General features: G+C 38.1%; 1 protein-coding gene across 3 annotated transcripts in view; it reads right to left on the bottom strand.

Moving 5' to 3' along the window:
• LOC108358715 (autophagy-related protein 9A-like) overlaps positions 1–15263 on the bottom strand; it is a 244591-nt gene that overhangs the window by 124146 nt on the left and 105182 nt on the right. For all 3 annotated transcript variants that reach the window (XM_017610180.1, XM_017610179.1, XM_017610178.1), the window contains one exon: positions 14694–14871. In XM_017610180.1, the coding sequence (XP_017465669.1) occupies positions 14694–14871 (178 nt within the window). The remainder of the gene's footprint in view (positions 1–14693; positions 14872–15263) is intronic.

Consider the following 15263-nt stretch of genomic DNA (forward strand, 5'->3'; position numbering starts at 1 on the left):
GCTAGGTGTATGGCTTTCTCCTTAGAATGACACTACTCTAGCGAATACATAAGGAAAGACATACATATTTATGTGAGGGCATATCGTCGCCTGGATAAAATATTGTCATATGTTACTTTCGGCAGGTTTTGGAAAATCGCGATTGAAGTTTAGAATGCAATTTCTCAAAATCGCGAGCACAGATTTTCTCCAAAATTTTTATTTTTATTGTTTACTAGCTTTTGTCCGCGGGTTTCGCCCCACGTCTTTATACAAACTCATTTATATAATCCTTAACTTAAGCAACTACCATAGATATGACTTCATATCACATTTTAAATTCATGCGACGCATGGTTCCGAAGTTATAGCTGAAACAAAATTCCCCACCTATGAGATGTGCCACGCCCCCTTTACATTTATATAAACCTTACCATCAGCAACTACCATAGATGCGTATGACTTCATATACATAAAATTTCAAATTCATGTGACTTATAGTTCCGAAGTTATAGCTGATAAAAAATTCCACGCCTAAGGGTGCCACGCTCTTTTTTATAAACCTATTTATATATATCTTACGATAAGCACCTACCATAGACATGTCTTCGTACCAAATTTCAAGTTCTTTTGACTTATGGTTTCGAAGTTATAGCTGATTAAACATTTGCAGGCCTATGGGAGGTGCCACGCCCCGTTGCAACATTGACGACACATTTGCAAATAAAACCATACCTTTAACCTTCCCGGGGTAAGAACCAATAAGTGCAAAGTTTCGTGTGATTCCGTGTCAAAAGTTATAAGGTAATAAACAAACAGACATTCGCATTTATATATTGTCGTTTAAAGTACAAAACCGCGTATCAGGATAATGCAAACCCGCGTATGTGAGGTTGCAAAAATTATTTTCTAGAGAGTAAAAACACTCATATTTCAAAATGGTTCATTTTTTATAAAGCAATCGCATTTCTGGCTAGAATATTTCAGGACGAATGGATAATGAGTGAGCCAAGAGCTTGTGTGAGAAAATCCAATTTTTGGCTGCAAATGAAAGTTACGCGGTTTTGCAGATGACGATACGCGGTTTTGTACTTTAAACGACGATATATAGACTACTAATTATTTTTGAGTTTTTGAAGGATTTTCTTCGCAGCCACTTTGTATGACATACGACAAAATGTGATAAAAATTTGTACTAAATTAACGATATCTCGGAAACTAAAGAAGATATCTGAAAATGGATAACGCCATTTAGAAGATCCTGTGTCCACTCCTAACATCAAGCGCTTAAATGCATGCTATATACAGCTGCATATGCACAAATTTCCTTCATTTAATTTATGAAATTTTTGAACATACTTCTCAACTGCCATGTAATAAAAATTTTCTTAAGCTATAATTTGATGGCAGTTCAAAGCATGCTCGGCCAAGTCTGATGCATCCTCCGGACAATGCTTCCGGAGTCTTCTGCGGACTCTGCATTGACTTACAATCATGCAGAGGTGGTAAAAGATGTTTACTATTGGTCACAGTGCCTACCCATATTGTTTGTTCGAATAAATAATTTTTTTTTTGTGAATACATGCGAACATACTGGTCTCCCCTCTCACCAGTGTGCAAACCTCTACCTCTTCGCTGGTTATCGAAGATCGAAAAAGAAATTCGATTTATGAGCTATGCAAGCGTGTCGAAATTTTCTGTCGAACAGAATTTTGCTTTCGATGGTGTAGCGAAGTGTTAGAAAATTGTGAAAAATGTATGATTTTGCATTTGTTTTCTTACTTTTTGGCGGCTAGACACTAATTTTAAACAGTTTTTATTAATTTCAAACAGTTCTAACGTCATGAATACTAAACACAACCTCGGAAGGCTGGTTTTACTTATGAAAGAAAATCACAATACTCTGTTGGCACGATCTCTGAGAACAAAATCATAGAGCTGTTTATAGTTTTAATATGCGGGGTGAAATAACACAAACGACAATAACGCAAATTTGTGTTATTTCCCAATTGAATGTGAAATAACACAAATTTGCTTTATTTCATTTCTCGTTGAGCAATAAGACCAGCTTTTAAACTTAACAATTTGAGTAATAAAGCAAAATAGTGCACATATGTAAGTAGTCGTCACCCAGTTACATTTGACAAAAAGTAGTACATGAACAAGTTAAATGGACGGATTTGTAAGCATACAATTTTGAAAGTGCGTTCGCGTCCCCCGCCCCCTCCCCTCCTTTCGCAATTATGCACAGCTGGCATTATAACCGTTTAGAAAAAAGAAGATTAATAAAATTATACTAGTTCACTTCTGAAACTGCTTCTTAATGTCTAAGTAATGGGAATTATTGCATATGGTGTTATTGCATGCACCCCAACCATGGTGGAATTATACCAGGTGAAGTAATATTAGAGTGAGATGAAATATTTTGACACTGCCTTATTTGAAAACATGCCTATAAAATGTGACCATAAGACAGCCGAATGTTTTATTTCTTCACCTGTTTATTACGCCATTCATTCCACCTGCTTATACCGAGTATACGTTCAAATTTAGAAGTCTGAGAGTAGGTAAAATTTTACATATTTTTACATCACTACTTTGTACCACATGTTCGCTTCGTCTTCGTATACGAAATCCACATTTCGGATATGGTGAAACCAGTGATGATAATGCAGAAATTTTAACTGAAGATACAACTCAAAACAATATTCTCTGTGCTATATGCTGCGAACACGAACGGCAACTTATGTTTGTTCCATGCCATGGAGGAATTATACCAGGTGAAGTAATTAGAGCGAGAAAAAGATTTTGACACTGCCTTATTTGAAAAATTGCCTTTAAAATTTGACTATAAGGCAGTCAAAAGACAGAAAATAAAGCGAGAAAGCTGTTTTATTACTTCACCTGTTTATTGCGCCATGGTTCCATGCAAACATTTTAAGGTTTTCCAGCAATGTTTTCAACTCGTTTAAAATAGCATGCAGATACAATTCATGCAGAAGCGCTATTACCACTTTTGCTGAGCAGTTATTAAAGACGACTCTTTTCCTATATTTTGTTAGACTTTTCATAAGTAAAAATATTTTGAGAATATTACTTTCTTCATATGAATTATATTACATCACATTTTGAATTTAATTGTATTTTTGGAATAAACAAAGTTCTTTTTCCTTCTGTCAGTAAACTGTTTTTGTTACAAATAGTATAAATAAGCAATGGGAAATAAGGCAAAATTTGTTTTATTTCCAACCTTTGATGGAAATAAAGCAAAACTCAGATTTCGGTATTATTTCCCATTTAAAAGTCAAATAAAGCAAATTTTGCGTAATTTCCGTTTGCGTTATTTCACCCCCCTTTTAATATATTTTAAATAGATTTGGATCACAAAATTTCTTAAATATATTGTATGTCAAAATATATTCGAAAGACTACACATTAAACTCTCTCATCCTCTGACGAATCGTTGAACCAGAACGCCGTTGTACTAATTTTGACTTCGTTTTTATAAACTCACTTTCTTTTTTATTTCATTTTAATTTGCACAAATTTACATATGTACATATGGGAGGTTCCATGGGAAACTGAACTTCAGTGCAAACATTATTTTCTTTATAAAACTAAACATGCGGATAAGACATTTGTAAAAATCAACCAAAAAATAAAGCTTTAAATGCATTTGTATTACCTTTTTTCACGTTTTGAAATCAAGTTCTAAGTAAATTTTTTGTGTGAGTTTAAAGTAGGTTGTGTTGAAAGTGCTGCCAAATAATTTGCGACTCATAATTCAAGTGTCTGGTAAGAAAAATATATAGTATAACTAATCTTCTTTTAATAAAATTATGTTATATATTAATTGTGTGAGTGCTTTAGCTATATTATGAGTTGTTATCAAGCAGTATTGGTCTTGTTCCCCCCTTGACAAAAAAAGCTAAAAGGTGTTATATTTAATTACAGAAGTTGAAGTTGTGTTTCGTGCTTGTTACACAATAGGGGCATTCTCGAAATCTTGCACGATGCACGGATTGCACGAAATGCAAAAATACTATTCCAAATTTCGAAGAGTACGAGAACACCCCATTGCAAAGTGGTAGCATGCATGGGTAGCAAGCAGCGAAATTATTTATCAAATACAATAAAAAGAGACAGAAAAAAAATGAAGTGAGCGAGATGAGAGGTATGAGAGAAATATGTAGCAATTCCAACAACAAAACAACTAGCACAGGGTCGCATTTATCTTGCTATGCTATTTTGCAAAATATATACATGGGTTTCGACGTTGCATAGTTTGCAGCGATAGGAAATGTTGTTTCCCATGTATTTTGTTGTTGTGTTTGCAAGTTATGAAATCCATGCAATCCGTGATCGTGCAATGGCTTTGTAAGATTTGGAGAATACCCCTAATATTTCCCACATTTTCATTGCATTGCACAGTTATCAGAGGTAGGTTTACAGGGCTAATAAGCTTTATTTGTTTGTTGAGGTGGACGCAGGGGAGGAGGGGGGAAGCGCGGACTCGCCCATTACCTATATACCCTTGTGGCCAGCTGATTAAGTTAAGTGACATTTTGACCAGTTTTGGTTTATTCTTTTGTTTATTTAATGTTTATAGTTTTTTTTTTTTATAAAATTCTAGCACATAACATAAACAGAACCACACAAACCCACATTTCAAACTTCGTACAAAAATTATAAAAATTCAACCAACTTTAACAATGACACCAAAAAATTTTAAACTTTTTGTTCAGAAACTTTAGAAAAACTCTAGGTATGCAGATGTATAGCCCATTAAATTTAGGTAGGTAAAATTTTTTTTGGCCGACGGTGCCAGGCATTTTCTTCTATATAAAAGGCACTATCTTAAGATAAAACGTGAGTGAATTGAACCCCTACTTGGCTTCTCATATTTTTTAATAACTAATCTTTAATATGGACCACACTAAACGTTTCTTTTCATATAAAAATTCGTACGTGTCCCACCCGTGACAAACGTTGTCCCACCCGTCACAGAGAAATTTTGAATTTTTTTTAAATAAATCAATAATTTTTGTTGTAGTTTTTGCTTTGCTTGCACTCGTGGATCTCTGTTTTTAACCGACTTCCAAAAAAGGAGGAGGTTATCAGTTCGTCGGAATATTTTTTTTTTTTTTATGTATGTTACCGCATAACTTTGGACCACGTCAACCGATTTCGATAATTCTTTTTGCATCGGAAAGGTANTTTTTTTTTTTATATGGGAGTTGAAGTCGGTTTTTTTTTTGCTAAAAATTACTTGTATTACACTGTGAGACAAATGGTAGGGGTCAGTGATCGGGAAGGGTTCAAACTACCGGGGAAAGTTATATCGGTAAAAAAGAAGTTTCACAGTTTTGTTAACATGATCCTCACAAGTTAGCTTAAAGTTAATGACAAACCCAAGATTTGTAACTTTGTCAACTAGTTTAAGTGGACTAGTACCAATATGCAATGGTGGAATCGCGGAAGGCTCAATTTTTTGTTTAAATATAGGTAGCACATATGACTTCTGCGCATTAAGATGAAGTAGGTTTTCCTTCGACCACTCAAAGATGGAGTGCAAATCCTCATTAAGCCTGTAGCTAAGGTCTTCGACCAACTCTATTATGTTGGAGAGATACAGTTGAACGTCATCTGCATACGCATGTACATGGGCATTCAAGCATCTCGTAAATATATCGTTGATAAACATACTAAATAGTAGAGGGCCAAGAATGGAGCCTTGTGGCACGCCTGGAGAGATGGGGGCGAGTTCAGAGAGCTTATTACCAGACTTAACTTTTTGGAATCTATTACTTAAGTAATCTTTAAGCAGCCTTACTGCACTTTCACTGAAACCAAAATAGTTAGCTAACTTATTACACAACAATGTGTGATTAACGGAATCAAAGGCTTTGGAGAAATCGAGTAGGCGAAGCAAGGTAAGGTGGCATTGATCGAAAGGGTGACGATTTGCTCCTATATCAGTAAGTGCACTATATAACATGTTTCTGCTGTTGTTGTATGTTATTATAAGGTGTATTCTAAGGTGTTTTTTGTAATCTAGTCTGTAAGATTTTTTATAAGTCATAGGCTAAACAAAGATTGAATTGAACACTTTTACAATTGCCGTTGAACAACTATGATGGGGCCTGAAACCAGATTGAAGTTGACTCAGCAGCTTATTCTTCTCAATAAAATCCATAACCTGTTGAGCTATAAGACTTTCGAATACTTTGGAAAGTCCCGGTAAAATGTTTATGGGCCTAAAATGACACGGGGAAGAGGCATCCGGTTTTTTAGCTATAGGTGTAACAGTGGCTACTTTCCATGCGGCAGGGAAAGATGAAGTAGTAAAGCAGTGATTAATTGTGTGCGTAAAACTACTCAATACATGTATATGGTAAAATAATTTTAATGAATTTAATAGGGAGCTCATGTGCACTCACGGCATTTGATTTTATCCAAAGAACGCACTTAGCTACATCGTCCTCAAAGACTGAATTGAATTTAAATTTTTCTGCCAAGTAAGACTTAACAGGTACACTCCTTGAAACCAATGCACCAATATNAGATGAAGTAGTAAAGCAGTGATTAATTGTGTGCGTAAAACTACTCAATACATGTATATGGTAAAATAATTTTAATGAATTTAATAGGGAGCTCATGTGCACTCACGGCATTTGATTTTATCCAAAGAACGCACTTAGCTACATCGTCCTCAAAGACTGAATTGAATTTAAATTTTTCTGCCAAGTAAGACTTAACAGGTACACTCCTTGAAACCAATGCACCAATATTAGATGGACAGTTTTTGGATACAAAGAACTCATTTAGCAAATCGGCATCGAGTTGGCATGGAACCTCCGAGCCCGAGCGCACACCCAACCGTTTAAAATTTTACCACACCTGCTTGGGAGGAAAGCATGAATTTAGCTTTGAGCCAAAGTATCTGATTTTTGCTTGGCGGACCGAAAAAGACGCCTTATTGCGAGCACTTCTATAATCATTCCAGGTTTCATCGGATGGATTTCTTTTCCATATTCCGTACAAAATGTTGCGTTTTTTAATAGCCGACTTCACTTCTTGACTAAACCACAGACAAGCGCAAGATCGGGAACTTAATTGGCGAAGAGGCACATATTTATTAAAAAAGTATAAGATATTATTCTGCAAAAAGTCAAGTTTCTCATCAGCAGTTGCCAGATGCCAACAATGATTCCAATGGAAGCTACTTAGTTCTGTGAACAAAGCGTCATAATCAAATGACTTATAATCACGATAAGAGAATTTCGTCGTTGCATCCACTACATTTGTTAATTTAAAATCAAACTTGTGTGTGTTCACACAGAAAAGTTAAATAAATTCGCGGAGTTTCCGTCAAATATATCTGCTCCAAAAATCAGGTTCTTTTTTTTGTCACACCCGTGACAGAAAAGATAACTCAGATTTTTTCCATATAAAAGAAAGCTGGAATTTTGTTCGTATTGTGTAATAACTTATATAATAGTCAATTAGCTGTAGCTTTATCAAAATGTAGAATTGTTGAGTACTTTATACTTAAATTTAAAGAAGAAAGAACTTTTTTTGCTGTACAAATGTCCCACCCGTGACGGTGGAATCACACTATTTAGTTTGATCGATTTGTAAAAGCTTCTCAGCGGTGAAAAATATACTATTGTGAATAACCTAAACGAGCGAAATTCAGAATAGCGCTATTCTTCATCGAATGAGCACCACAATACCAAATGAAAATCCGTTCGATCAGCACTTTCGACCACAGTCGAAGATCGAATGCAACTCATAATAGGCGTCAGAATATTTGTTTCCAATTTCCACATAACTCTAAAATTTCAACTCAATAAAAATAAGTCAATTACAAGCAGTGTGCAGTGGGTTTCTACCACATCTACCACACAAGGCTTAAAACTTACCACAGTTTTAGACAGAATATTTGTTTCCAATTTTCACATAACTCTAAGGTTTCAACTTGTAGTGTTTGAATCAAGTTTACTTTATTTAATAAATATTAGAATTCAAAAGTAATACAAAAACTAGACTTATGCTGTACGCTCAAAAACTGAAAGCGTCCAATTGAATTTCACAACCAATGAATAAGTTAGCGATCATACACTGTAGTCAAACCGATAAAACTTATCGGCCTTTCAGTGTTGCCGCTACACCACCCCCCTCCTTAGAGGCATCTTCCTCGATTAGGCACTCATCCCAAAAACGTGCACGCCGATTTTGCTTACTGGCTCTCTTGAACGTTGCTATCTCCTCGTTTGGAACATACGCTGGCCTCAACCTATCGATGGTCACCGTGATAGGTTTGGCTTTAACGAGAATTGTAAATGTTTTCGGGTGGCGCTCCAGCCCCTTAAAAGGACCTTCGTATGGAGCTTTTAATGGTGTCCTCACAGTGTCATCCCGCAGGAAAACATATTTGCAAACCCGTAAATCCTTGGGCACGTAAGCCACCTTACTACCATGAGTTGACGTTGCAATAGGACGCATTCTTTCGAAGTATACGTGCAACTTTTGAAGAAACTCGTGTTCGCTTCGAAAAATAATTCGCCCGGTAGCTTCATCGCCTGACCGTAGACCAGTTCCGCCGTGGATGCTCCTAAATCTTCCTTCACCGCCGAGCTCAGACCCATCAACACACCAGGGATCTGATCCGTCCAATCATGGTTCGCAGCGTGGCAACGCAACGCGGCCTTAAATACTCTGTGCCATCTCTCGACTAAACCATTAGCTTGGGGATGGTAAGCCGTGGTCCGCAGATGTTTAATACCGAGAAGCCGAGCCATCTCATTGAACAAATCGCTTTCAAACTGCCGTCCTTGATCGGTGGTTATGTATTTAGGGACCTCGAACCTGCATATCCAACCGCTAAACAAAGCTTTAGCCACTGTTTCCGCTGTAATATTGGGCAGCGGAATAGCTTCCACCCACCTTGAGCAACGGTCAATGCAGGTGAGACAATAGATGTAGCCATTTGATTGCGGAAATGGACCTACTAAATCTATGTTTATATGCTCGAATCGTTTATCAGGTACTGAAAATGTCTGAAGCTCGCTACGTTTATGGCGGGTAACTTTAAACCGCTGACATTGCTGACAACTCTTCACCAACGCTCGTATATCGGCGTTCATGCCCTTCCACACGACTTTGCTCGCGATTAGCTTGGCGGAAGTTTTGACGCCCGGGTGAGCAAGCCCATGTAGGGGCCTTACGAAATGATTTGGTTACGTAGGGCCGGAGTCTACCGATGGAGGTGTCGCAGACTATATCTATGTCCGAGTTCTGTAGCCAGTGCTTGCTTAACTGTAACAAGGTCGTATTTGACTCCATCAAATTTTTAAGCTCCCCGCAACTTGACTGTTCGTCTCGAAGTACCGCATAGTTTATCGATGAGTTATCAATATTCTCCATGCGTGAAAACATGTCTGCAACTATATTATTTTCGACCAGAACATGCACTATTTTAACCGTAAATTGGCTAATAAAATGTAGCTGTCGTGTCTACCGAGGGGAAAGCCTTTCCCACTTTTGCTCAAACGCGTGAACCAACGGTTTGTGGTCAGTATAAATCGTAAATTGCGTTCCCTCCAAAAAAATAGCGGAACTATTTCAAAGCGGAGTAGATCGCCAATAATTCGCGATCATAAGTACTATATCGCTGCTCCGTCTTGCTGAATTTTCTTGAGAAAAATCCCAACGGCTGCCAATCACCTTGCATTCGTTGTTGGAGCACCGCTCCCATTGCCTTATCCGACGCGTCGGTCATGAGTGCCAGCTCTGCATCTTTAATCGGGAACGCCAGCAAAGCTGCATTTGCTAATTGGTGTTTTAACTTTTCAAAAGCCGCAGAAGCTTCCGGGGTCCAGTTTAAAAAAGATTTGTCGCGCTTTTTGCAAGGCCCCAATATCTTCTGTAGGGGTGTCTCAATCTCGGCCGCATGTGGTAGAAAACGCCAATAAAAGTTAACAACGCCTAAAAAACTTCTTAGCTCGTGTGCCATTTTAGGCTTTGCTCCAGCGATTTAAGTTTCCACGCGGATTGGTAGTGGCTTAATACCTATTGCTGACACTGAATGCCCCAAAAATTTCACTGGTAAACCGAGCTGACATTTGTCCAGGTTGATCACCAATCCCATTTCGCGATATCGGTCAAAGAGTTTTCGCAGGTGCCCTACATGCTCCTCAACTGACGTTGATGCCACCAATGTGTCGTCCAAATAGGGAAAAACGAAAGGCAGATCTCTAAGCGTGTCGTCCATAAATCGCTGAAACGTCTGGGCTGCATTGCGCAAGCCAAACGTCATATATCGGAACTCAAATAGTCCGAATGGTGTACTGATTGCGGTCTTGGGCACGTCTGCTGGATGCACCGGTATTTGGTGCTATGCCTTTTTGCAGTCGATAACAGAAAACATTTTCGTTTCAGCTAGTTCGCTAGCGAAGTCCTGTATGTGACGGATTGGGTATTTGTCCGGGATCGTCTTAGAGTTCAGTCGCCTGTAGCCGCCGCAAGGAGGCCAAGTGCAGTCTGCTTTCTTTACTAGGTGCAAAGGACTGCTCCATTGACTTTTTGACCGAACGCATATGCCTTTATCCAAGAGATAATTAAATTCTCTTTTCGCTACTGCCAGCTTTTCCGGTGGTAGCCTACGCACCTTTTGTGACACTGGCGGTCCCTTTGTCTCAATGAAGTGACATATCTGCGTTTCAGTTCCTTTACGTCGCGCTGGCTCCTTCAACAGATCAGCATATCGGATCACAAGGTCATGAAACACGCTGGTCGATTTAATCGTCGTTATATTTTGGTGTTGGCGGGATATTCTACACGCGCTACGTAGGTCTGACCCATTGCGAACCAACGCCTTGTCTCTTACGTCGACAAGCATGCCGAAATGCTTTAAAAAATCTGCTCCCAATATAGGATGCGTCACGTCAGCGATAGTGAATATCCATGTAAAGTTTTTTTGCAGGCCTAGATCCACGGTGAGTTGTTTTTGTCCATACGTATTTATATGAGTCTTGTTTGGTGCTGCTAATTTTACTAATGAAGCTTGAGAATTGTCGTTACTGTCGCGTGGCACCACAGATATTTCTGCTCCGGTATTCACTAAAAAAGAGAGTTTTGAAAGTCTGTCCTTAATGAACAGGCGACATACGTCAGGCCCTATCCTTTGATTAGTCGCCGAAAAGGACGGGCCAACTAGTTTTCCTGCGCTTCAGGTCGAAAATTACAAGGTGATTCGCACCTGGTGGCACGTGCACCAAATCTGCGATGATACCAGCACAACTCGCCCGCTGGTGATCTTACATTACGAGAGCGCGCACGAGGCGAATAGCTACGCTGACGGTTTGTAGCACGAATAACTGGTTTGGGCACTCCCAGTTCTAAACGCTTCAATCGCTTGTTCAATTCCATGATTGTGCCTTGCAAAGATGCGACTGCGCCTACATCACCACTAACAACATTAATGCCAGAGTCATCCGCGACCGCCATAATATTGTCTGCCTTCTCCGCTAAGCTATCAAGATCTCCAGTTACAGTTTCCAAAATTTGTTGCACGTTCCTTGGAAGTTGACGCAGCCACAGCGACTTAAGCACCGCCTCGTCTAAGTGACCATCTGCTAGGTCTCGCAATTCTCGCAGGAAAGTTGTCGGCTTCCTACCATCTATTGTATTACCGCTCAGCGAACGCTTCATACGTACCTCCTTCGATTCGCTGAATTCCTTAATTAGGCGCTCCTTCAGTGCGCGTACTTATTGTCTGCCGGAGGCCTTTGAATGATATCTGCTGCATGCTTTAGCACTGAGGAATCAATTTCTGCGACTAACGTATAGAACTTAGTCTCAGCTGACGTAATATTTGAGCGAATAAATTGGGCTTCCACCTGCTGAAACCATAGCCGAACATCGAGCTTCCAAAATGGCGGCGGTTTAATGGCCACACGAGCAATTTGCAAATTCGAAGCGTCTACGAAAATTTCTCCGTCTCCTTCCGTGGGCATCTTTACTTTCGACGGGGTCACCACTTTGTAGTGTTTGAATCAAGTTTGCTTTATTTAATAAATATTTGAATTCAAAAGTAATACAAAAACTAGACTTATGCTGTACGCTCAAAAACTGAAAGCGTCCAATTTAATTTAACAGCCAATGAATCAGTTAGCGATCATACACTGTAGTCAAACCGATAAAACTTATCGGCCTTTCAGTGTTGCCGCTACAAACTCAATAAAAATGAGTCAATTACAAGTACAGAAAATTCATTTTTGATGGAAGTTTCACAGTTAGTTGCTCCAAAGCAATGCCAGGCAGCTAGTAGCCATGCGAGGCTATGTGTGCGTGCATATTTTGCCTGGCAATGCTCTCAAGTTTTAAAAATGATGTCTGGCAGTATCCATATTAATATAATAATTACAATGCAATGCACTACACATAAAGTTGGCAGCATTGTAATACATATTTCAGAAATCCGCCCATTTAAGTAAGTAAGATTGCATTATTTACTCAATATATACTTAATTGGCGATACAATCTTAGTCAATATCTCGATCTTATTTTAAAATATGTAACTGCATTTATACCTTAAATCAGGGTTTCCCAAACTTTTTTCACCTCGGCACCCTTGTTGTACTAAACAAATTTCGCGGCACCCCTACTCTTCAAATGTCTACGAAAACAAGAAAACACAATGCAAACTTTATGCTCCTTTAGCTTTAATGTGAAGACTGAAATTGTTTTGATGATTTCGTTATTTCCTTTAAGTTTACAGGAAGCTTTGACAATTATACCCTGAAATCATTCGACGCTGAAAGCTTGCTGGTGTATTTGTTTTTAACCGACTTCACAAAAAGGATAAGGTTATAAATTCGTCGGAATATTCTTTTACTATTTTTTTCTATGTATGTTACCGCATAACTTTGGACCACGTTAACCGATTACTATAATTCTTTGTGCAAATTTGTGCAAATCAAAATGAAATAAAAAAGAAAAAGAAAGAATAAAAAAGAAACAAGAGTTTATAAAAGCGTGGTAAAAATGAGTACAACGGAGTTCTGGTTCAACGATTCGTCAGAGGAGAGAGCTTGGTAAACTGGCCAGGAGTAGAAAATGTTTAAGAGGGTTTAAGCGTAGTCTTTCGAATATATTTTGACATAAAATATATTTAAGAAATCTGTTTATTAAAAACTTCCGACTGTCTAAAGAGGCGTTGGTGAGCCAAATCTATTTAAAATATTTTAAAACTATCAACAGCTTACGATTTTTTTCTCAGAGATCGTGCCAACTGAGTATTGGGATTTTCTTTCACAAGTAAAACAACTGCACGAAATTAATAAATATTGTTTAAAATTAGTGTATAGCCGCCATAAAGTAAAAAACCAATGCAAAATCATGCATTTTTCAAAATCATATTTTTTTTTCTAACACTTCGCTACACCACCGAAACCAAAATTCTGTTCGACAGAAAATGCGATACTCAGCGAAAGTATCCGACACGGTTGCATAGCTCAAAATTTCACTTTCGATGTTCGATCTTCGAAATTGCTAGTGAAACCGGATGTTATCAATTTTCTTAGTGTTAACTTCGAAGTTACATACGTTTTTCTGATTACTTTGTTTATTTATGGGGTTTGCAAGCAAATTGCTAGAAATAAAATATACATGTCGCCAATAAAAAAAATCTCGACGTGCTAGAAAAAACCAGAGATGTATTTTAATTTCGCAGGCTACTGTTATCTTCGCAGCGTCATCTTATACGGGTTTTAAATTTAGTGGCGACATCTTCCTAGTCGCAGGGAATACCGAGGGATCATACAGTGACTCCTCGTGGCGTTTTCTGCCTCTTGCTTCATCATATACATCGCTCCTTTCGTTTTTCCAACCACCGCAAATATCCGCACACTCCCTCCATTTCAAACCATTGTTCTGTACAAATTTGTCGATAGCTTTGGAAATTTCGTCGCTAGTGGCGTAAGTCTGAAGTACTTCGTTCTTCTTCGATTTGCATTGCGAATGGGTACCTCACTAACACGAGAAGACTGCCTCTAAAATCGTGTTAATTCACGTGCGCGAAGCTGCTGCGCTTTTTACGAGAACAGCCCAGCCAGCAAAAAATCCGAAAATTAATCCGAAAACGGGAAGAAAAGTGTACGAAACGCGGATTAGGTCTACAAAAGTACCGAAAATGGTTGTGAAAAGGGTACGTTTTCGGCTATTCTTCTGAAAATTTTCTGATTCAATTTTACGTTGACACAACGTACTGGGGAACTACGCTTAAGAGCGAAATATCTCTTTGCTACAAGCTATTTGTGTTGTGTATGGGGTTTGACGAGCCGCTGAAGGTAATTTTAATAAAAATCAAAATTTTTTATTTTCTGGCCGCCATGTTGAAGTTTGATCAAACCGCTTGCGTTGTGTATGGAAAGTCTAAAAAATTTGCCCGGCCCACTAGTATACTCTAGCCACTAGCGGCACCCCAGGGTGCCGCGTCACCCACTTTGGGAAGGCCTGCCTTAAAGTCGTCAAAATCGCGCTTTCAACAATATTTTATACAATCGACGATATGTATGCTAGAAAAAAAAACAAAGATGTATTTTAATCTAACATACCTAGATATTCACAAAAATAACATAACTATTCGCATGCCTGTGTTATTTTCTAAAAATATGCATATCTTACAATTCGTAACGAAATTAGAGTTACCCAAATAAAACTGGATGATCGATGCAGTACAACGTAAAAGTAAGCAACCAGACAACAAAGCCGAACTTGAAAAGTTGAAAGATTTCATCTAGCACGATAACGGAGAACCCATGTTTTTGGTGATAGTTATACATTCGAGTGAAAAACGAATCCAAGTCTTCAATATGATTCCATCTAGCTGAAAAGACAGAAAAAGAGGTTAATTTATTTTCACTAATCACTAAATATTTCAGTCCGTAAAAGATTTAAAACGGCCTATCAGAGGACCTTCCTTTTTATGTTGAATGAGATAGGGATTCCGACTACATAGTTTCTTTTTTTACATATTTATTGATATGCATGTCCCGAATATCTATACTGTTTGCTTCAGATTTCTCTAAAATGGATTCGAGAAATGCGAATGACAATCCTTATCTTTAATCTAATATCTCAGAATACAATTTTCAATATAAGGTTTTGAAGGACCTGTTTTTTTTATATCACCACTGTTTAATTTTCCGGTTGGATGATATATTTTGAATACATATATCGCACGTTTAATAATATACAGATGTAACTCAAAGTGGGGGT

Source organism: Rhagoletis zephyria, unplaced genomic scaffold (assembly GCF_001687245.7).
Source record: "Rhagoletis zephyria isolate East Lansing unplaced genomic scaffold, Rhagoletis_zephyria_1.1 Rzeph_scaffold_00287, whole genome shotgun sequence".
Classification (NCBI taxonomy): domain Eukaryota; kingdom Metazoa; phylum Arthropoda; class Insecta; order Diptera; family Tephritidae; genus Rhagoletis; species Rhagoletis zephyria.